General features: G+C 42.9%; 1 protein-coding gene across 1 annotated transcript; it reads right to left on the bottom strand.

Annotated features, from left to right (window-relative positions):
* Positions 1–704: 704 nt before the first annotated feature.
* On the bottom strand, positions 705–24,090 carry trim45 (tripartite motif containing 45). Its single transcript, XM_063049861.1, has 7 exons — positions 23,875–24,090; positions 23,031–23,491; positions 21,326–22,062; positions 11,546–11,675; positions 10,574–10,685; positions 6,565–6,691; positions 705–3,528 (listed from the first exon to the last, which is right to left on the bottom strand). The coding sequence occupies exons 2-7, from the start codon at positions 23,468–23,470 to the stop codon at positions 3,380–3,382; spliced, it is 1,695 nt and encodes a 564-aa protein (XP_062905931.1). The 5' UTR covers positions 23,471–23,491; positions 23,875–24,090; the 3' UTR covers positions 705–3,379.
* Between the last annotated feature and the right edge of the window lie 984 nt (positions 24,091–25,074).

The raw sequence follows: 25,074 nt of genomic DNA on the forward strand, positions 1-25,074 counted from the left end.
AACACAGTTTTCTCATTCTGACTCTCTGTAATGCTTCCTGTGTAGTTCATTCTAGTATAATCTTATTGGTACAAACTGAAGCAGAAATGTTGTAAAAAAAAAAGTTAAGTAGTAGGCAATATTCCTTTTTATGGATACAGCCCTGTAGTGGTAAAAGTTCTGATTAACTTCTCTATATATTCGCAAACAACAGGAATTCTGCAGATGCTGGAAATTCAAGCAACACACATCAAAGTTGCTGGTGAACGCAGAAGGCCAGGCAGCATCTCTAGGAAGAGGTACAGTCGACGTTTCAGGCCGAGACCCTTCGTCAGGACTAACTGAAGGAAGAGTTAGTAAGAGATTTGAAAGTGGGACGGGGAGGGGGCGGTCTCTAGAGATGCTGCCTGGCCTGCTGCGTTCACCATCAACTTTGATGTGTGTTTCTCTATATATTGTAAGTTTGGCTTGGAGTTGGGTAGTAGGAGGGTGGGGTGGTAACTAACTTTATATGATTCTATTATGGGTGCTTTTCCTTAACTTACGAACTGTACATTTGATATGTCTGTTTTGCACTGTATAAACCTTTTTTTAAACTTTTTTTTTGCTGCATTGTAAAAACTTTAAAAAATTAATTTTAAAAAATTACGACACAAATACTGAGGAAACATACTAGCAACATCAAATAACAGGTATATTAAAAGCCTACAAGTTCCACACCTCAGTGAAAGGTAACTGTTTAGTGCTTGGACACTAAAGAATTTTATAGCAGCGTCAAGCCTTTTCGTCACCCACCACAATAATAGTTCAAAAGGCTGTTAAGATCTAGGAGTAAGAATTCAGTTCAGTGCAATATTTCAGATTTCATATTTCACTGACATTATCTCAGATATTAATATCTTTGCAGCATTCATCAATATGGCTTCTACAATCAAAGCTGATAATGGCCTGTATTTAAATGCAAGCTACAGAATATGCACGAACTGAGTCCGCGTTTCCTGAAGTGGCAGATGTATGTGTACTATAATTCTTGACATATAATGCACATCAGGGATATCAGCTTTGTTTTCCAATGCACAACAATGCACATTAATTTTTAAAAATTGCTTCAAGGTCCATTAGTGGGAATCCACTCTTCTACCTTGGCTCGCCCGTAAGGTACATGAATTAACACATATGGGCAAAGGGGGTATGATGGGAATAATCGAAAATGAGTGGTATGCGCCAGTATTCCCAGCTTTGGAAGGAAAAATGGTGGTGAACTATATGATTTGTCAGAGACATAATCCTGAGAAAACACCGTCAGTATCTGCTGCTGCTTGGCCCTCTTCCTAGAAGTAATATGTATATTTCCAAATGGACCTTATGCAGTTATCCAACTTGTAGAAAGGATGCTGTAAATGTTGCTAAATTTTATTCGAAGAATTTATTCCTAGGTATAGAATGCTTGCGGACATTTCAAGTGACAACGGTGCTCAATTTACAGGGAAAGTGATACAGGAGTTAGCAAAAACCTTGCAGTGTAAGCATCACTTTGCCTGCCCGTACCACACAGAATCTATGGGGGCAATAGACAGAGAAAATGGGCCCTAAAAAAACTGTCTGATTAAATTATTTGAAGAAACTGGACCAAACTGGCCAGAGGCAGTTCCACTGGTTCTCATGTCAAAGTGCTGTACTCCAAACCACATTTAGAATATAATACTGTTGGCTCCTTGTCCACCCCAATGGATTTTTTAAAAAATCTATATTCAATGGTAGGCTAGTAATTCTCCTCTTCATTTGCCAGGTGGAAGAGGATAGAGACAGAGGCTAGTAGGTGATCGATGAAACCAGATAAAGGAACGATGATAGGCAGATGGAACGACATAGGGCAGCGATGTAAGAGGTAAACAAAGAAAGAGAGGGACTCTGAATGGGAAAGGAAGAGGGCAAAATCAGTTCCCTGAAATTGGGAAGTTCAATATTCATGCTATTGGATCGAAGGCTACCCAAGTGGAATTTGAGTTGGTTTGCATTTGGCCTCACTGTAGGAGTGGAGAAGACTGAGAACAACCAGAATGGTGTGGAATGGAAGTTGAAAGAACGCACAATCAGAAGCTGCAGATGGCTGTTGCAGACAGAGTGCAGGAATTTTGAAAATAGTTGCCTAGTCTACGTTTGATCTTGCCAATATAGAGGTCACATTGTGAACACTGATCAGACTAGAGGAGGCACCTGTGAATCTGTCTCACTGGGAAGGGCTGATAAGGTCTCTGGACAGTGGTGAGAGAGGATCTTGACAATTTGGAAATATTCTCACAGTGAGGGAAACACTGGAGAAATAATTTTTAAAAACTGCATCCGCTGAACTTATGAAGCAAAAATTGCTGAAGCACTCAGCAGGTCAGGGAGCCATCAATTGATCCCTTTTATCACTACGTATTTGTGAAATCCACAAAACAAAATGTTGAATCTTATTCCTCCCTTGCAGCTCTTTGCATGACAATGACTCAGGACTTTTAACATTCTTTCTGTTTCAGTAAATTTTGAAAAATTCCCAAGAACGTAGCCAAGGACTTCCAGAAGATGGTTTTCTGGGCTGAAGGTTTTTGCCCAGAAAGTATACCAATGGAACTGGGAAGGCAATGTTGCAACTGTACAAAACAGCTTGTGAGGGAAACCCACAAGGTCAAGGTTCAATATATGATTATGTCAGTGGACTGACAAGACAGTTGGAGGAAAAAAATCCATGATCAAATCTGTCAACAAACAAAGGCATTCGGTGTTAATAAGTTACAAACTGATCAATGACATCCAGACTGAAAATGATCCAGTAAGGGCTAAAACTTATCAAGTAAATAAACAATTCCAAGGGTGAAACACAGATGATAGAAACTGCACACTGGTGCAATATCTCCAAGGAGTCCATTCTATTGTAAAAACAGAGTTCTTTGCATTCAGGATTGTGAGACTAACTGTCAGAGTCAAAAGGAAGCTCCTACATCTGGTACAGGGAGAATGGACGAAGTTAGTTCAAAATCGTGTATCAAATTAGTCCCAATCTAAAGGGAATATCCCCACAAACTTGTTCCAGTAACTGTTGTTAGTAGAGTTAAGCGTTATTACTGAGAATTAGTGTATATAAAGGAGATAAATATAGAAAGTCGGAATACATAGCACACATTCAGTCTCAGACACTGTCATTGGAGCTCTGCCAGAAAACATGAGCAACTGGGCAACCAATACTAACCAGATCAAAACATTTCTTTTTCAGTCATTACATTGAGTGGAAAAACCAAATCAGGTGACAAAATCTTAGAGGAAAAAAATACTCTCTTCATGATTAATTAGGTTGGTTTAACAGGCATTTCCTCACCCTCATGTATTTGATAAAGTAGACTCAGGATCACAGTGATTACTACAGAGCAACAGTCCTAACCAGGTTCTGGTATGAGCTACCATGCAGTGCTCCAGAGCATTCCGAATCCTTACTCGGATTTCCACAACAGGACCAATGTGGATGGCCAGGATGAGTTTTATGTCCATGTCCGCAGCCTTGAAACCCACCTACCAATCAAAGGCAAAGAGACAGTGTTGTTAACAGAATAACGCCAGTAAACCTCATGTAAAGCCACGTCAGAAAAACATTTACAGCAATACACGCAAAATGCTGGAGGAACTCAACGGGCCAGGCAGCATCTATGTAAAGGAAGAAACATTTGAAATTTTTAAAAATCAAGTGCTGCCAGGATAATCAAGGACACGCCCCACCCAGCCAACACACTTTTCGACCCTCTTCTCTCAGGGAGAAGGCTCAGGAGCTTGAAGACTCGTACGGCCAGATTCGGGAACAGCTTCTTTCCAACTGTGATAAGACTGCTGAACGGATCCTGACCTGGATCTGGGCCGTACCCTCCAAATATCTGGACCTGCCTCTCAGTTTTTTTGCGCTATCTGACTTCCCATTTTTCTATTTATGGTTTATAATTTAAATTTTTAATATTTACTAATTTTTACTATTTTTAATATTTAATATTTGTAATCCAGGGAGCGGGAAGCGCAGAATCAAATATCACTGTGATGATTGTACGTTCTAGTATCAATTGTTTGGTGATAATAAAGTATAATCATTTTCATTGTCTTCAAATACATGTTCCATCAAGGACAAAAAAGATTTGGTTCATAAAGTTTCTTCATGTATAAAATTTCATATAAATATATATTTAACAAATTTACACTTCACATTTTGCCTTGTGGCACCACTTAACACAGGAAAGTCATTTCAAATAATGAGATATCCTGTGTCGAAGCACTTGTTTTAGTTCCTTCCCCACCCATCTTGTCAGACTCTTCATTATGTTGAAATCTATGAAGTTCAAAATTTGATGTAAATTTATTATCGAAGTACATATATGTCACCGTATACAACCATGAAAAAAATCTCTATATTTCTGAATCTGAACTCTGATTTCTGAATAAAATCAGAAAGAAAAACCTTCCCTTATTAACCTGTCAATCAGTTCGAACAGAGTCTTCATCCTCACATTCATCGTGTTTCTCTTCCCACAGGTGCGTGACCTGCTGAATGGTTCCAGCACTTTCTGTTTTTATTTATTAAAGAGAAAAGCATATTGAGTTTCTAAGGCAACACACACAAAATGCTGGAGGAAGTCAGCAGGTCAGGCAGCATCCATAGAAATGAACAGCCGACATTTTGGGCCAAGACGCTTCCTCAGGACTGGAAAGGAAGCAGGAAGATAACAGAACAAAAAGGGGTGGGGGAGAATAACTAGAAGGTGATAGGTGAAGCTAGGTGGGTGGGAAAGGTCAAAGGCTGGAGAAGAAGGACTCTGATAGGAGAGAAGAGGGGACGATAAGAGGAAGTGAAGGAGTAGCACCAAGGGTGGGGGAGGGGCATGTGGGAAGGTTAAGGGAACATGAGAGTAGAGGCAGAAATAGAAGAGGGAAGTGGGGGGGGGGGGATTTTTTTTTTTAACCAAAGCAGAAATCAATATTCAAGCCATCTGGTTGAAGGCCACCCAGATGGAATATAAGATGTTGTCCCTCCGACCTGAGTGTTGCCTCATTGTGGCACAAGAGGAGGCCATGGACCGACATGTTGGAATGGGAATGGGAATCAGAATTAAAATGTTTGGCCACCGTGAATTTCCGCTTTTGCCAGATGGAGTATAGGTACTTGATAAAGCAATCCCCCAATGGACAACCCCAGCAGATTCACAGGTGAAGCATTACCACCTTGAAGGACTGTTTGGGGCCCTTAATTGAGGTGAGGGAGGAGGTGAATGGGTAGGTGTAGCACTTAGGCCGCTTGCAGGGTTCGGTGCCAGGAGGGAGATTAGCAGCGAGGCACGAATGGACAAGAGAATCATGGAGGGAGTGATTCCTGTGGAAAGCAGGGGTGGGTGGGAGAGGAGGTCAAGATGTTGGGTGGTAGGATGCCTTTGGAGATGGCTGCAGTTGTGGAGATTGATGAGTTGGATGCAGAGGCTAACGGGATGTTAGCGAAGGACAAGAGGAACTCTATCACCGTTAAGGCAGTGGGAAGACGGGGTGAGCGTGAATTTTCGAGAAATGGAGGAGGTGTGAGTGAGGACAACATCAATTGTGGAAGAAGGGAAACCCTGCTCCTAGAAGAAGTATAGGTACTTGATAAAGCTCTGATGTTCTGGAAAGGAAAGTTTCATCCTGGGAATAGATGCAGTTGAGAGGAAGGAACTGAGAAAAGGGAACAGCATTTTTGCAGGAGACAGGGTGGGAAGAGGAATAGTCAAGATATTTGTGGAAACTGGTAGGTTTATAAAAGATGTTAGTCAGCAGTTCATCTCCGGAGATGGAGACAGAGAGCTCGAGAAAGGGGAGGAAGATGTCAGAGATGGGCCAAGTGAATTTAAGAACAGGGTCGAAGTTGGAGGCAAAGTTGACGAAACTGATGAGTTCAGCATGAATTACTTTTCTATAGATTTGTTAAGTATGTTTGCAGAAAAAGAATCTCAGGGTTATAAGTGCTGACGTGTGTACTCTGAGGTTTACTTTACAAAGTTGATGAAATTGACAAGCTCAGCATGAATTACTTTAAACTTGTCCGAAGCACTGAACAAATTCTGCCATAATTTAGATATTAGGGAGGGAAAAACAATATTTGCAGAACAATTCCCTCAAAATGCTGGAGGAGCTCAGCAGGGCAGGCAGCATCTATGAAAAAGATTAAACAGTCACGCTTCAGGCCGAGAACCTTCATCAGGACTGGAAAATTATGAGAAGTCAAGGCACCTTCTTGCTCTGACTTCTCATCTTTCTTTCCCCTGTCCTAATGAAGGGTCTCGGCCCGAAACATCGACTGTACTCTTTTCCATAGATGCTGCCTAGCCTGTTGAGTTCCTCCAGCATTCTGTGTGTGTTGCTTGGATTTCTAGCATCTGCAGATTTTCTTGTGTTAATATTTGCAGATCACTGTTAAGTTTTGATCCTTCGGCTTATTTACTCACTATTACACAGCCTCTAAATCTGACAATTAATTGCAAATTATTGCAAAAGAAGTGTTGATGAGGCACTATAAGAGACCAGGCATTTTATCAAGCTCACCTGGCATTGTCCCTTTGCAGCCACAATGGACATCCTTTTGTCCACCACTGGAGCAGAATGTGCAGCAGTGGAATATGCCAACATGCTCACGGAATTTGCCTTCTACCGTTACGGTGAATGGGGAACCCTAGAAAACAACAACACTCTATTGAAGTTACATATACCACAAAAAAATATATATTTTTAGGCTGCAAATACACTTAGTCGCCACTTTAATAGATAGATCCTATACCTAATCAAGTGGCCACTGAGTGTATGTTTGTGGTCTTCTGCAGCTGTAGCTCGTCCATTTTAAGGTTTAACATGTTGTGCATTCAAAGATGGCCTTCTGCACACCACTGTTTTAAAGCATGGTTATTTGAGTTCCTGTCTTCTTCCTCTCAATCTGAACTAGTCTGGTCATTCTCCTCTGACTTCTCTCATTAAAACGACATTTTGACCCACTGAACTGCTACTCACTGGATGCTTATTTGTTTTCTGAACCGTTCTCTGTAAACTCTAGAGACTGTTGTGCATGAAAACCAGGAGATCAGTAGTTCTGGGATAGTCAGACTTCCCCATCTGGCATCAACAATCATTCCACGGTCAAAGTCACCTCAATCACATTTGTAGCCCCAACAATGATTCCCCTTTCGTTGTCCCCTTTGCACTCTCAGTCCACAGCAGAGACCCACACTGGAATCAGGTTTATCATCAGCTGCATATGTCATGAAATTTGTTTTTTTCCTTTTGCGGCAGCAGTACAATGCGATACATCAAATTACTACAGTACTGTGCAAAGGTCTTAGGCACCCTAACTATATACTTCTGCAGGAGTATTCAAATTGTGTTTGCATATGTTGTACAAGCAGGGACATCCTCCAGCTTCAGATGAAATAAAGGCTGTACAATCAGAAATCAATGAGGTTGATAAGACTGAGGCAAGTTTTCTATTAATAAGTCTGAAAGTTGTTGACATCAGATGAAATAATTTCTATACTTTAAGGACAAAGACTACTTTAGTCCGTGTGTTTAATTTCAGGTATGTGTTGTAATAGTGCAGGCATTATCCACTTAAAATACACTTTGTGGCCACTTTATTAGGTACCTCATAAAGTGGCCATTGAGTGTATGTTCACTGTCTTCTGCTGCTGTAGCCCATTCGCTTCAAGGTTCAATGTGTTGTGCATTCAGAAATGCTCTTTTGTACATTATCATTGTAATGTGTGATTATTTGAGTTACTGTTGCCTTCCTGTCAGCTTGAACCAGTCTGGCCATTCTCCTCTGACAGTTCTCATTAATAAGGAATATTCGCCCACAGAGCCGCCACTTGCTGGATGCCTTTTGTTTTTCGCACCATTCTCTGTAAACTCTAGTGATGGGTGTGCATGAAAAGTCCAAAAATAACTCAGGTAAAGATGGCGCTGGTGAATCAGAGTGAAACTTTACAGGCAGCAAACAAAACCACTAACTATTTTATTCATATTTTACTTCTCATTTTTACTATTCACTTTTTCTGGACTACGATCACTGCAGTCCACATCCTGTAGTTTCTCTTCGTAGGACCTGGTGATCTTTGCAGTGTCCTGGGGGATTTGGTGGGCTGGACACTCGAGAGTCCAGGTACAATGGTGTCAGCTATTGCTGCAGTGGAACTGGGGTGGGATCGAAGCAGCAAGGCCTGGGACTGAGAGCGAAAAAACAAACTGATGCCTGGCCGACATAAGTGCCCAGTGAGATTGGGGCTGACGGTAGAGGTTGACAGCTCCGTTGTTCAGTTCACCGCTCAGTGGGGTTTGCTCGTCTTGGCAGTGGGCTGACTCTGTAGCTATGGCCTGCAACCATCGGCACTCACCTCAGCGCTGAACTGGCTCTGTGGACGGCTTCTGGACTGGCTTCACTCACCTCAGCGCTGAACTGGCTCTGTGGACGGCTTCTGGACTGGCTTCACTCACCTCAGCACTGAACTGGCTCTGTGGACGGCTTCTGGACTGGCTTCACTCACCTCAGCGCTGAACTGGCTCTGTGGACGGCTTCTGGACTGGCTTCACTCACCTCAGCGCTGAACTGGCTCTGTGGACGGCTTCTGGACTGGCTTCACTCACCTCAGCGCTGAACTGGCTCTGTGGACGGCTTCTGGACTGGCTTCACTCACCTCAGCGCTGAACTGGCTCTGTGGACGGCTTCTGGACTGGCTTCACTCACCTCAGCTCTGAACTGGCTCTGTGGACGGCTTCTGGACTGGCTTCACTCACCTCAGCGCTGAACTGGCTCTGTGGCTGTGAACTCATTTTTGGAGCTCTGCACTTCACATTCTTTGTTATTTGTTTACTTTTTATCATTTGCTCTGTTTACTCTTTTCCTATATATTGGGTGTGTGTGTGTTTTTTTTAAATGGGTTCTACAGTGTTTCTTTGTTTTGTGGCTGCCTGTAAGATGACAAATCTCAAGGTTATATAACGTATACATTCTTTGATAATAAATGTACTTTGAACTTTGAATTTTTGAGATACTCAAACCATCCCATCTGGCACCAACAATCATTCCATGGTCAAAGTCACTTAGATCACATTTCTTTCCAATTGTGATGTTTTGTGTGAACAACAACTGAACCTCTTGACCATGTCTGCATGCTTATATGCACCAAGTTGTTGCCACATGATTGGCTGGCTAGATACTTGCATTAACAAGCATGTGTACCTATGAAAGTGGTCTCTGAGTGCAAAGTACATTCCGATTACAACAGTGCAGAGAATGATGTAAACAAAAGGGAAAACCATCAAGCTGCTGGTGGAGCTCAGCGGATCAGACAGCTGTACAGGGAAATGGATAGTGGATGTTTTTTGTTCCGGGTTCCAGCATCTGTAGTCAACTATGTTTCCCATACGTGAACATAACTGATCTTCAGCATGCTGATTACCTGAGTGGATCTGAAACCTTTGGATGTGTCAGAAGTAATACTTTCAATTTTAGTAAATGAATAGGAGATGCAAGGAATTCCAGATGCTGGAATTTGGAGAAACACACAATCCGCTGGCAGAACTCGGCATCCACGGGAGGAAAAGACATACTGACATTTCAGATTAAAACCGTGTATTGGAGCTGAGATCGGAGACGGACGATTGCCATTACAAAGGGATGGGGGGTGATGTTGAGACAGGGGACAAAAGATGATTGCTAAACTGTGGATCAGTGAAGGATGAGAGGTAGATGGAGCCAGGTCAGAGAGAGGGATGGGTGGAGTTAAGAGATAGAAGCAGATGGAGCCAGGTGGAGGAAGGGAAGGGTGAAGGCAGAGAGTGCTGCTAGGGGATAATAAGTGGGAACTGGTGCTGCTATGTGATAGGTAAGGAATGAGATAATAGCAATCAGTGGGAAAGAAACTGATAATGGAACCAGAAGAGGGAAGGAGGGCCCTGATGAGTTAAATAAGTGAGTGGACTCTGAAGGGGTAAAGGGACTCGTTCACTCAGCTGTTTTTTTTTCTGTAAATTAACATAATGTGTGCAATCTGCTCTGAGCAGCTTTACACAAGAACAACTTTTGGAACAATCTGAAACAGGCCAGGAAATTAATGCCTGGAAGGATAAAATGCAGGATACATTTAGACAGAGGTTCCAAGATATTTCATGTTATTTAGTTTTGCAGAAATAAAAAAAAAACTAGCTTCTTTTCATGATGAGAGAAGCACCTTTTTCTTGGAGGAAGGAGAAGTCTAGCTTCCTTTTTTTTAAAAAGAACACCCACTTCAGTGAAAGAGTGATTTTGAGGACAGGATCTAGTTCAGAATAACACTACTGTAAATTCCAATGTCCAGCTTACATTATTACACTGTAGTCAGTGGAAAAACTTTGGATGTGTACATAATGTGATGGTCAGGAGCAAGAAGGCATCTCATTTTCAGATAGAGAGAAACATTAATACTTAGTCCGTTTTCAAATCCATTCCACAAAAGCAGAATGCAAGCTGTTTTATGCAACATCAAGATAATTTGAAACCTTTATATCACTTATACCAGTCTTGACCCACCTGTACATGCTGTCCATTTACACAGACCCACGCCACATACGAGCCTGACATCTGAGGTGTATATATAATTCGATAAGTTCCATCATGATTATCTTGCAGTGTTGTTTTGATACTGTGGATTGAAATAATAGATGACCGGCATATTCAGAGTAAATACTTTCAGTGAAGCAATGGAGTACTGTTGAGGTGTCCCTCTTTCCAAACCAGAGATGAAAATGCTGATTCTGATGCAAGCGGATACAAGAATTAGTACAAATACTGTCAAATTTTCAGTGAAAGGATATAAAGAAATCTTAGTCATAGAGTAATACAGTATGGAATTAGGCCCTGCAGAAAGATGCTCACAGGTTCGAAGAACTGTCTTAAAGTATTGGAGGCAATGTTTCATTTTTCATCAATCCTTACTGGAAATGAGTGGCAAGGTATTTGAGAGTTAACTATAATGGTGAGTTTGAAGTCATACATTGGCCGAACTAGGTGGGAACAAAGTGACAATGGCAGGGACGATTACAATGTTTAAAAGCTATTTGGACACTTAGATGGATAGGAGAGGTTTTGAGAGATATGGGTCAAATATAGGCAAATGGAATTAGTGTAGATAGGGAGTTAGGTTGGGATGGAAAAGTTGAGCTAAAGGGTTTGTGAACAACTCTATGATGGGATTCTTCTCCTGAAGAACAGTAGAGAACCAGATGGGGTTTGCACTCATCTCCATCATTATTAACGCCTAACTTTTTTTTTCAAATCCCAAATTATTAACTGAATATTAACTGCTACCATAGTGGTACGGGTCTAGCAAGTTAACTATTGCAAATATAAAAATCAGAATCAAATTAACCTAATTTATATTTGGGAATGGAAGTTACATTAATTAACTACTCACCCAAGTTTAAACTGCTTAAAATAGCAAGACACCTACAGTATATTAGAGATGAATTTACCTTCCTGCTCACTTTCTTGCAAGTTACCCACCATTCTTTTTTATTCTTATTGAAGATGCTCACTCGAATAGATTCACTTCCCCTTCCCATCTTCTGGCCCGATTGGTCATTGCAGACTAGTGTGAAAGTACTTGGCTGGTCTTGTTGAGCCACATGGAGACCTGAACGACAGCAAATTGGACACGAGTTACCCAACTTGAAAGCAACGCCCAACCTTAAACCACTTATTCTTACTACTTAAACAATGAGAAATCTGCATTTCATTAGTGTAATTTAATGCTCAGTGTGAAGCAAATTTGATCCAAGCCATTAAACACAGCCCACACTTCTCTCTGGGACGTGCTGTGATCTGTACAGTGTCAGTACGCAGCCCAGTGAAAACCAGAAGCTTCCTCTTGCAAGTCAAAGGACACTAAAAAGTAAGTTAAAAGGCGGCTAACAATTCTTCTGAAAGACAAAAATAATCTCTATTTCTGCTTTCCCACACAGGGAACTCGTGTTCGTAAACAGCACCACTTATTCTGCTCCGTTTAATTTTGCACCTTAACACCGAGATGAACCGACAGCACAGGAGACTGTCCCACACTTGTCCAGTAGGGACATACCCAGCTTCTGCTCCACCACAATAAATAGCAAATTGAAATGACGGGCTGCAATGTGCAAGAGTTCAATTCAACATTTAAAACCTTCTCCCAAGCCCTCACATTTAACGGCCACAAAGCAGTCACCATACTGGATGGAATGAGTGCACTGTGACCCAGAAATGAGCAGATATCTCAACTCATATATTATAATCTCTAACTAGGGCACACAATTTCTGAAGTCCCACTTAACTTGAGGATGGAAGAAATAAGTAAGGAAGTTTATGGCTTCAAAAAGCTGGAGTGCTAATTACCTTGAACACAGGTGTAAAAATCTGTCAATTTTGATATCAAATGAGAAACAATCTCATTAATCTCATGAGATCTCATTAACCTCAGTCACTTAATGGTTTTACAGGAATTAATTCAGGATAAGACTGACATTAATTCTGGATACATAGTGTCATGTGTGACGCCAAGCAGAGCTACCAGACGGATGATCCTAATGAGAGAGATAACGGAAGACAATGGAGAAACATTCATTACAACATTTTGAGGTTTATTTGTCTGGCACGGAAACCACTGATAATTTACACTGATCACAATCCATTAGTGTTTTTGGCCACAATGAAGGATAAAAACAAACGCTTATTAAGTTGGAGCCTGGTATTACAGGAATTTGATATTAAGATAAAACATAAAAGGAACTGACAATGTGATTGCTGATTGTCTATCAAGGTGTTAAAACTTAAAGTTCTCTGTATTAGCTGAATAGCTGATGACTACCTGTATATTAGGGGGCATCTTATAATGTGCATTCATGCCCATAATTTTTACCCCAGTAAAAATCCTTTTAAGGGTGGTGGTGTCATGTGTGACGCCAAGCAGAGCTACCGGACAGATGATGCTAATGAGAGAGATAACGGAAGACAATGGAGAAACATTAAAAATGCTAATAAGAGAGAAGAGAGAAGATTAACGTGAAAGAAACACAATTCAGATATTGACAGACCGTTTGCCTTGAACCTGAACTGTTTGAAGTTTGATGGACAGGTGATACCCCAGCAGGGGGATAAAAAGAGCAGGTTTGCTAAGGCACGACACGCCACGAGACCCTGGAAAGAGCAGTGTGCCCCCACAAGTTGGTGGCAGTTTGGAGGACCGGTTCGCGGGAATTGGTCAGAGGCTCACATGGTGTAAAGGTACGATCGGTGGGAACCTGGGGTGTGTGTCTGCCCCTGCCTGGGTGCTGGGTTCACCGCGGAAGAACGATCATATCCGGAACGGAGGGGTCACAGTCGGTGACCACAGCGGGATCAGAAGACATCAAAAGGTCTGCCCGAAACCAACTGCATCTCTCTCTCTCTCTCCCCCCCCAACGGTACAACAACAGCGATTACTTCGAACTGCACTAAACTGAACTGAACTCTGTTTCACTTAAGACTGATCATTTTACCCCTAGACTGCGATAGAGCTTGGTTGATTCCTATTACCCTATTTCTGTGTATATGTGGGTATTATCATTGCTAACCTGTTACATTTATATCCTTGCGATTAGTGTACTGTATTAATGATGTCTTTAATAAAACTTTATTAGTTCCTAGTAATCACAGACTCCAACAAGCGTTCCATTTCTGCTGGTTTGGCAACCCAGTTACGGGGTACGTAACAATAGTAAGTATATTCAGTGGAACAATAGCAATAAGCTTTCACTGAAAATAAACTTTCCAACATTACAGAATAATGGACTTAAATAGTAGAGAGGGAATGACATGCAGAAGGAGGTTGAAGGGCTCGCAGGACCTAGAAGTGAACAGGAAACACGTAGAGCAAGTAAGCCCATCAAGAAGGGTGTATGAGGGCCGGCCGGTGGTGCAATGACATCGGCGTCAGACCCAAGAGCAGAGGTTTCCGGGTTCGAAACCAGTCGGGCCTGCTCCCGAGTACGCTTTCCATCCGTGCTGGGTTGAGTGTCGAGATCGCAACTCGACCTCGTAAAGATAAAGGGAAAATACTGCGAAATGGCTGTGTGAGGAGTGGCGCGCCACACGGTCTCGCACTCTCGCTCGCTCCATGCCTTGTAAAAAGCCATGAAAAAGACATCATCACGGACGCACACACATGCACAGACTCGCACACACGCAGGCACACGCCAAAAAAAAATAAAGAAAGATAAAAGAAGGGTGTATGCAGGATGGTATAGTCAACATTTCAGGCCAAAACCCTTCAGCAGGACAGAAGGGTTCTGCTGAAGGATTTCGGCCCGAAACGTCGACTGTACTCTTTTCCTAGATGCTACTCGGACTGCTGAGTTGCTCCAGCATTTTGTGCGTGTAGATCAGGATTTTTTAAACACTGACGTATGGAATGAAATCTGTTGTTTTGCAGCAGCAGCACAATGCAAGGAATAAGGTTTAATATAAATACACGGTGTAAAAGACAAATTACAAGGTAGTGTTCATAGACTGCTCAGAGACCTGACAGTAGTAGTGGAAAGAGGGCACATTCTGAAGGGTGAAGGTCTTTAATAATGGATGCCACATTCTTGAGGCATCACCTACTGAAGACGTCCTTGATGGCAGGGTAGGTTGTGACTGTGATGGAACTTCCTGAGTCTGCAACCCTCTGCAGACTTTTGCAGTCCTTTGGACTGGAGACTCCATACCAGGCTGTGTTGCAACCATTCAGAATGCTCTCTACTGACAGGAGAAGGGGCAAAGGTGGGTTACTGGCTTCTTAAAACCAGTCGTTTCAGGCAGATGTGGCTTGTCAGCCGTGGTTGGCAGCTCATCTAGAAGAAAAACTCTGATCTCGAATCTCCGCTGTCTTGCGGCTCTACCCACTTATGGGGAAGGCTTCGGGAGTAGACCCAGAGAGAAAAATCCAGACCTGGAGTTCCTAAGGCAGCCCTACTAGTTAAATACTGACTGGCAACTCGTGTGATGCTGCGGGTACCAAGCTGAATCAGTCTCTGCCATTCCTTTGGGTTCATCCAATGCATGGAGAAGGGGAGCTTGCAACATGGGCAACAGCTTGCTCTCCATATCGTACGGCCCAGGCCTGCATATCTACTTCAGCTAGGACGCAATGTCCATGGTCAACTCTGACAGACGAAGGCCTCAGTCACCAAATCACCTCAATCTCCTAATGAAGTAGAGCTGCTGGAATGCCTTCTTTGTGATTGTTGGACCCAGGATACACCCTCCAAAATGTTGAACCCCAGTAACTTGAAGCTGCTCACTCTTTCCACCACTGACCCTCAGTGAGGACTAGTGTGTGTTCTCCCAACTTCTCCTTACTGAAATACACAATCAAACCCTTGGTCCTGTTGATCCTATGTGCAAGATTGTTGTTGTTACAGCACTCAATGGGCTGATTAATTTCACTCCTATACGCCTCCTCATCACCATCTGAGATTCTGCTAACAACAGTGGCGTCATCAATTTATTGATGGTGTTTGAGCTGTGCCTAGCCACACAGTCATGAGTGTAGGGAAAGTAGAGCTTTGCACGTGCCTGGGTTGATTGACAGTGAGGATTTATTATAACCTGCAGTGACTGTGGTCTCCCAATAAGGAAGTCGAGGGAGGTAGTGAGGCCCAGGTTTTGAAGCTCATTGATTAGTATTGGGGAGATGATGGTGTTGAACGCTGAGGCATAATCAATAAGCAACAGCCTGATGTATGTTTTGCTGTTGTCTAGCTGCTCTGAAGTCAAGTGCAGCGCTAGTGAGTCTGTGTCCATTATACAGTACATCTTGTTGTGGCTGCAAGCAAATTGCAGCAGGTCAGACAAGAGTCAATTCCAACCAAGACCAACTCCCAAAGTATTTCATCACAAAATCGATGTGAGAGCTACCAGGCAAAGGTCATTTGGGTAGCTCACCTTGTTCTTCCTGGGCTCTGGTGTGCTTGATGCCCTTTTTAAAGCAGGTGGGAATCTCGGACTACAGCAGTGAGCGGCTGAGGATATCTGAAGTTGTTTGAATATTCCGGACATCCGGTCAGCACAGATTTTCAGTTCCCTGCATTTCGCCCTCTTGAAGGAAGTTCTAACATCAGGCTCTGAGACAGAGAACACAGTTGCCAGAGGCTGTGGCGATTCATATTTTGATAGTGTTATTCTATTTACAAAGCATGCATAAAGGTTGTAGAGGAGTGAAGCATCATTGCCATTTATGCAGTTAGGTTTCGCCTTATAGGAAGTAATAGCATGCAAACCCTGCCATCGCTGCTGAATCTCTAACTGTTTCTATAACTTCACAGAGTTGCCTTCTTGCTCTCACTATGGCCTTCAGTGGGCCATACCTGTACATCTTGTAGGGTCTGGATCACTGGCCTTGAGCACCACAGATCTGGCTCTGAGTAGACTGTGAATCTTCTGGCTCATCCAAAGCGTCGGGTTTTAATGCTCAGTCTGTTATTGAAGGCATACACTCATCCACACAGGTCTTGATATCATATTCATACAGATCCAAAGTTCAAAGTAATTGTATTATCAAAGTATGTATACGTTACCATATACTACCTTGAGATTAACTTTCTTGCAAGCCTTTACAGGAAAAACAGAAATACAATAGAATTTTATGAAGAACTATGCATGAACAAAGAATGACATACCAATGTGCAGAAGGCAAGCTATGCAAATATCATAATACTGAGAATGTGAGTTGTAAAGGCTCCTTGTAAGTAAGTCTATAGATCGTAGAATCAGTTCAGACTAGTAGTGAATGAAGTTATTCACACCAGTTCGGGAGCCTGATGGTTGAAGGGTAATAACTGTTCTGAACCTGATGGTGTGTGACCCAAGACATCTGTACCTCCTGTCTGATGGTAGCAGTGAGGAGAGGGTATGGCCTGAATGGCGGGGGTCCTTTGGTGATGACTGCTACTCTCTTATGATAGTGCACAATGTAAATGTACTCAGTGGTGGGGAGGGCGTTGCCTGTGATTGACTAGGCTGTATCCACCATTGTTCCATTCCTGCTCATTAGTGTTTTCATTCCAGGTCATGATGCAACCAGTTAGGAAACTCTCCACCGTGTATCTATCGAAGTTTATCAAAGTTTTTGGTGACAAGTCGAATATACGCAAACTTCTAAAACAATCTAGAGGTGTTCTCATGCCTTCTTTGTGATGACAGTTAGGTGCTGGTCCCAGGACAGATCCTCTGATATGCTAAACACAAAATACTCTGCAGATGCTGGGGTCAAAGCAACATTCACAACACACTGGAGGAACTCAGCAGGTCGGGCAGCATCCGTGGAAACGATCAGTCAACGTTTCGGGCCAGAACCCTTTGTCAAGCTACCGACCCTTTATCTCTCTTCCCCTGTTGAGGATTGGCTCATAGAGGACCTCCAGCTTCTTCCTCCCAGAGTCAATAATCAACTTCTTGGTTTTGCTGGCGTTGAGTGAGAAGTTATTGTGGCACCACTCAACCAGATTTTCAATTTCCCTCCCATACGCCAATTCGTCACCACCTTTGATTCAGCCAACAACAGTGGTGCTGTCACCAAACTCAAATACGGCAGCCAAAGATGAATCCCTGAATATGGTCCAGTCCACCAATTCAAACCAGTCATGTAAATGCTCCTCCACCTCCCTTGACCATCCTCACCACCAGTGCTGCAGTCTCAGTCTCTGCTTAAATGCTGAGAGTAGAAGTACAGCCAGGTGATCAGACTTGCCACAAAGTGTGAGCACAGTAAATGCTCTCGACACTGCTGCAACAGCGACTGAATGCGTTGGCTCCACTGGTCCCATCGGTGGCATGCTGGTGGTAGTTTGTCAGAGAATTCTTCAAGCTGGTCTGATTGAAGTACCCATGGTGATCAAGAAGGCATCTGGGTGCGCTGTCTTGTGACTGCTGATCACGGTCCTCAGTTCCTCTAGTGCCAACTTGACATCAACCAGGAGAGGAATGTACGTCGTTACCAGAATGACGGAGGAGATACAATGGACAACAGGTTGGGGAAGCAGGACTGAAACAGAACTGCCACGCTTGTGCAACACGATGAATTAATCATGATGCAAATGGCTTTAACTCAAGCTGCTGTCCAGTCCATCCAGTAGATGGTGAAGCCCTCTGTGTCTGGAGTGCTGGGGATGAGCTATGGCTCTGTGAAGCAGAGTACACAATCGTTCCTAACTCCCTCTGCTAATGCAATCTTGTTCTGAGGTCTTCAATTTTATCTTCCAGGGACAGTACATTAGACGGGAGGATGATAGGAAGGAGGAAAGTGGATCTTTGGGGCCTGCATTTCGGTCCTGCCCAGCTGCCACATTTCCTGAGACAATGGAGAGGTTCGTTGATGTGGATAGAGAATTGGTTGGCAGACAGGAAGCAAAGAGTGGGAATAAATGGGACCTTTTCAGAACGGCAGGCAGTGACTAGTGGGGTACCGCAAGGCTCAGTGCTGGGACCCCAGTTGTTTACAATATATATTAATGACTTAGACAAGGGAATTAAATGCAGCATCTCCAAGTTTGCGGATGACACGAAGCTGGGCGGCAGTGTTAGCTGTGAGGAGGATGCTAACAGGATGCAGGGTGACTTGGATAGATTAAGTGAGTGGGCAAATTCATGGCAGATACAATTTAATGTGGATGAATGTGAGGTTATCCACTTTGGTGGCAAAAACAAGAAAATTGATTATTATCTGAATGGTGGCCGATTAGGAAAAGGGGAGGTGCAATGAGACCTGGGTGTCATTATACACCAGTCATTGAAAGTGGGCATGCAGGTACAGCAGGCGGTGAAAAAGGCGAATGGTATGCTGGCATTCATAGCAAGAGGATTCAAGTACAGGAGCAGGGAGGTACTACCGCAGTTGTACAAGGCCTTGGTGAGACCACGCCTAGAGTATTGTGTGCAATTTTGGTCCCCTAATCTGAGGAAAGACATTCTTGCCATAGAGGGAGTACAAAGAAGGTTCACCAGATTGATTCCTGGGATGGCAGGACTTTCATATGATGAAAGACTGGATCGGCTAGGCTTATACTCGTTGGAATTTAGAAGATTGGGGGGGGGATCTTAATGAAACGTATAAAATCCTAAAGGGACTGGACAGGCTAGATGCAGGAAGATTGTTCCCGATGTTGGGGAAGTCCAGAACGAGGGGTCACAGTTTGAGGATAAAGGGGAAGCCTTTTAGGACCGAGATTAGGAAAAACTTCTTCACACAGAGAGTGGTGAATCTGTGGAATTCTCTGCCACAGGAAACAGTTGAGGCCAGTTCATTGGCTATATTTAAGAGGGAGTTAGATATGGCCCTTATAGCTAAAGGGATCAGGGGTATGGAGAGAAGGCAGGTACAGGGTTCTGAGTCGGATGATCAGCCATGATCATACTGAATGGCGGTGCAGGCTCGAAGGGCCAAATGGCCTACTCCACCTATTTTCTATTTTTTTATGTTGAACTTCCAGCTGCTGCATTCACTCCCTGGGTGGTCTGCAGACATGAACCTGCCAGATCTGAAATTCACTAGTTCTTTAAAACGACTCCAAACAATGGTACTCACTGCAGTCTCTGAGGCTGCAGATTTCAGCTGTGGTAAAGTGGGAATACTTGACGACTCCCTTGGGAGCTGCACACAAAAAGTCACTACTCTTTGGAGTCCCGCCGAAGGGTTTCGGCCTGATACATCGACTATACTCTTTTCATAGATGCTGCCTGGCCTGCTGAGTTCTCCAGCATTTTGTGTGTGGTGCACCATTTTTCAGACCCTTCTTAGCAATATTAAAAAGCTTTTAACTTCTTCCAAGATTGGCCTTTAGGCAAGCTTTCAGTACGGTAACATAAAGACAGTCAGTGATCAGAGATGTTTGAGAAGTACATACTGGCACTATGGAATAAATCTGGAAACTTTTTTCTTCACATAGCACTACAACTCTAATGAAGAACCACCAATAAATGATAAGGACAAACTCCTGGAGATATTCAGTTCTGGATTTAGCTGTGTGGGGGCGGTGGGGGGGGGGTTTAAAATCAGACACAATAAAATAAACATTTTCCAGCAAACGTTTGAACCATGACCTTATCATAACCAACAACCTGCTTTGTAACAGGGACACTCCTGCTGCAGCCAGTGAAACCTGCTAGATTATGTCGTTGTCTTATTGAGACTACAATTGATTGAAATGTCACATTGATGTCTACATTGCCTCCAGCAATACAGATATGATAAGAACATAAAATGTGGAAACAAGAGGCCATTTGGCTCTTTATACTTGTTCTGCCATTCAATGAGATCGTGGTTGATCTTTTACCTCAATGTTACTAACCTGCACCAACGCAATATCCCTCGATTTCCTTACTATCCAAATATCACTCTATCTTGATAACTGAGCCTCCACAACCAGAAAGTTTCACATTTTGGTGAATAAATTTCTTTTCATCCTTGTCTTGAATGTGAAACCTCTTATTTTGAGACTGTGACCCCCACCCCCACCCCCCCCAGCTCTAAACACTCCAATCAGGGAACATCAACAATATCTCCTCTGCCAAATCACCTTCAGAACCTGGTCAGACCACATTTGGAGCACTGTAAGCAGTTTTGGGGCCCCATATCTAGGAAAGGATGTGCTGGCATTGGAAAGGATTGAGAAGATGTTTACAAGAATTATCCTAGGAATGAAAGAGATAACATATGAAAAGCATTTGATGGTTCTGGACCTGTACTCACTGGAGTTTAGAAGAATGGGCAGGTGGGGGGAAACTCACTGAAATCTAACAAATATTGAAAGGCCTGGATAGAGTGGATGTGGAGAGGATGTTTCCAAAGAGGGAGTCTAGGATCACAGGCACAGCCTCAGAATAGAAAGAAGTCCCTTTAGAACGGAGATGAGGAGGAATTTAGCTAGATGGAGGTGAATCAGAGGAATTTATTGTCACAGGCGGCTGTGTCAAGTCATTGGGCGTATTTAAAATGGAGGTTGGTAAGTTCGTGATTAGTAATGGCACCAAAGATTACGGGGAGAAGGCAGGAGAATGTGGTTGAGAGGGAAGATAGATCAGCCATGATTAAATGTGGAGCATTCTCAATGGGCCAGATGGCCTAATTTTGCTTCTATGTCTTAAATGCTTCCTCTAAACTCAACATTATATAAGTGTAGTCTGTATAATCTCTTCTGATATGATCAATCCATTATCATTATCATCAAAAAAAAAACAGCTGACAGATTTTAAAGTGATACAAGTGCTGTTAAATACTCTGTCCTTGTCTCTTACCTTCACCCTGAAGGATGCACTTGGTGGGATCAATGGTTTTTGTGGTAATGATCCCAAACACCTCAAATCCATCACACTGGCCAGCTCTCTCTTGTGAATGGAACTGAATCCAGTCATCCTCTCCGGGCGGAGTGCTGTAACTAATCTCATTCAGTTGCTTCAACCTGTTGACTACTACACACTCGGTTAACAAGATTTCCCCAGGAGAGCCATTCGTCAACAAGCTCTCTGTAAAGTCTACCCCAGTCTTGACATCTGCCAGGATTTGTTCCAACTGGATCTGATGTAGATTGAGCGAGTTCTCCTTCTGCATTTTCAGTTCTTCCAGCTCTTTCAAAAGCCTGTTCCGATGTTTCTCCAGTGCCTTGATGTAGTCCTCTGTAAAACTATTAATTTCTTCTGTTATATTGCTCAACTGCTCTTTTAGAATCAGTCTAGAGTTGTGAATTTTTTGTATGTTCTCCTGTAGAACACCAATACGTGGCTGTGTTTTTTTCAGAAGCTGCTTGATTGACTTGCCGTGTTCGTTAATGACATTGGTGATAAAGTCACAGTTGTGGTCTTGATGACCCACAATACAACAGTCTCTGCAGACCAGACAATCGCACGTCTCACAAAACAACCTCAGTTCCTCTGAAGGATGAGCAGAGCACATGATGGATTGTACAATTCTCCCAGTTCCACCTTGCAGGTCCTTCAGTGCCACCAAGTTATGACTAGCAGTCGCTCTCTGCCTCCTGCGGAAAGAATTAGTTTTAAAACACTTCCGGACCAACTAACTACATTTTTAATAAGATTGATATCATCTTAAAATTACAATACTTCATCAGATGGAAATAATTGAAAACTTTCAAATAACGATGAGCCAGAGTACAGGAAGGAGATAAGGAGCCTAGTTACATAGAGTCATAACAATCTTCCCCTCAATGACAACAAAAGACCTGGGCACTGATTTCGCTAATAATCTGTACTGGTCTAAACACGTAGACAGCAGGGCCAAGTGCCTCTATTTCCTTCTGAGGCTAAATAATCTGACATAACCACTTTGACCCTCACTAATTTGTAGAGATGCACTTTAGAAAGCATCCTATCAGGATGCGCCACAGTTTAACATGACAGCTGCTCTCCTTTAGACTGCAAGAAACTGCAGACACAACTCAGCAAATCACAGAAACCAACTTCCGGCCCAGGGATTTATCTGCACTTCTCACTGCCTCCGTAAAGCAGTCAAAGGCCCCAACCCACACTGCACATCCTCTCTTCTCCCCCTCCCAACAGTCAGAAGATACAAAGCAGCGCCACCAGGCTCAGGGACGGCTTCCATCCCGCTGCTAATGGTCCCCAAGTTATGATAAGATGGATTCATATCCTCCTTACCTCATAACCCACTTCGTTATAACCTTATTGTCCCATCTGCTGTTCACTGTAACATTACATTCTGCATTCTTGTTTCCTCTGACCACCTCAATGCATGTCATGCAAAATAGGTTTTTCACAGTTCCTCAGTAACAAACCAATTTACCAAACAGGTTGCTTCCTATCATTTAACTGGATGGTACCCAAACATTAAACTTTATAATGAAGAGACATCCATTCCAATACCTTTCCTCTAAGTTTACAAACTATTCTGTCTATACAAAAAACTATTGGAAGATGAATGCTAGGTGAGTGAACAAAATGCAAACACCAATTCAAATAGGCTTACCTGTGAGCTTTAGAGCAAAAATCGCAGAGGACTGCTGAGCAAACTTGACACCTTCTTTCAGCTTCTCCGTCATTACAAAGGTCACAGACTAACTTGTGGTCGAGTCTCTTCAAACGCTCTAGTAAAACCTCGTTTTGGATCAGGTGGTTAGTGGTCAGCCCTTGCATTCCTGCCGTGGGCACATACACCTCGAAATCGCAGGCTGGGCACAGGATGCAAACCCTCGATCCTGACCTGACCTCTCTCCCTGTCTGCGGAACACAGAACTGCTCCAGGCCACTTAAGCAGTCCAAGCAGAAGGTGTGCAGGCAAGGCAGGAGCTTGGGATTCGAGTAAAAGCTTCTACAAACCAAACATTTTGTCCTGCAACTCCTTGGAGATTCTGAACTCAAGGGTGGTGCAACAGCCTTGCTCTCCAATTCTTTCTGTCTCACTGACATTTTCACGGAGGTTTTTCAAATCTACAAAAATCAAAATTCAAGTTGCTAAGATCTCAGCACACCAAAAACGCAACGTTAAACTATAATAATCACTACAATTAATCGTTTAGATCTTATTTCTTCACTTGGCCTACTTCAGATCAGAATCAGTGTTATTAATTGACCCAGATTCACGAAAGTGTTTCGGCTTTGAAACGAACCATCTGCTTCCCTCTACAATACCCAATGAAGAATATTAGAATTCTAGAATTTACTCCGTCCAGAAAAATCTCATTCACTTTTTCTTGTAGATTCTGCTGTGGGCAATTATAAGAATCAAATGTAGCCGAATAAGTACAACGTCTATAAATCACTATTGTTGAAAGTTAAAATAGTAGACAGAGATCTGTTATGGTATAACCTACTCCATCAAAATGTACCCGCCGTTCTTCCCAACACTCAATGTAAATCACATTCCCTTGTCTGCGTACGTTCCCAACATTCACTCCACCACATCCCTCAAACCCGGTAACTTCCCGTGACTTTTCCGACTGGATTTTCTCGCTGTGTATTGTTCAGCTGCCCGGGATATAGTCGAATGACAGAGTGAACACCGAGACCCGCCCGCCTGCACTGAAGTTTCTCACTCCAAGAGGTTTCTCACAAAAAGATCGCAAACTATTCCAAACTCGTAACATTCAAACGTGATTGACGGCCCAACAGACCAACTAGCAACGCACATATGCAGTTACAGGCACCAATCAGAAATAGGGAGCGGGAGAAAGATTTATCGCCTGGAGGTTTTTTGTTCGCTCTGCAATGAAAGGTTCCTCCCAACTACGGCGCAAGTTGGTGCTGCCGTTGTAGGTCTGGAGGACCAGTGTCCGGGGACGCAGAACTGAATCAACTCCGTTAACAAAACATCGTTGTTAGCAGAAACCCGAAACACAGGAAAAAAATCAACTGCAAAACAAAAATAGGAAATGCAATTAAGTCCAATAATTGAACCGTGTATCAGTTGGGAGCTCCCACCCAGTCTAGTCAATTGCACAGAGAGACAACACCTGAAAATTTGGACGCATCATGCTCCTTCGGTTACCAGGGACGGAATTGTGTGCTGTCCGAGGTACTTGACTTTGGGTCAAAATGATGGTTCGGGATTGTTTGTAGATTCCGTAGAATCCTACAAACAGTAAAGTTAAATGTCAGACAGCAAAAGTCGCCTGGATCCATCCAGAGCTGTGCCCCCCGTGTATCTTATGACAAGGCTATTTTTGTCTTCATTGCCGCACAGAAGTCTCAGGTGGCAGAGATCTGGTCGCTTCCTCGATAAATGCCGTAGACAAGTTCTTATGAAAAGTCTAGTAGCAGCTTGTTCCTGTTAGGGTGAGAGGTGCACATACCAATTTCAAAGAACTCTGGCTGACAAAAGATTTTGAGACTCTGTCAAGGAAGAGGAATGAAGTATACATCACGTTTAGGCAGCTGGGTACGAATATATCCCTTGATGAATAGAAAAGTGTAAGACCAGATTTAAGAGAGAAGTTATTAAGGCAAAAAGAGTGTATGAGATAGATTTAGCAGGCAGGATTAAAGATAATCCGAATACGTATTTTACTTAAATT

This window comes from Mobula hypostoma, chromosome 6 (assembly GCF_963921235.1).
Source record: "Mobula hypostoma chromosome 6, sMobHyp1.1, whole genome shotgun sequence".
Classification (NCBI taxonomy): domain Eukaryota; kingdom Metazoa; phylum Chordata; class Chondrichthyes; order Myliobatiformes; family Myliobatidae; genus Mobula; species Mobula hypostoma.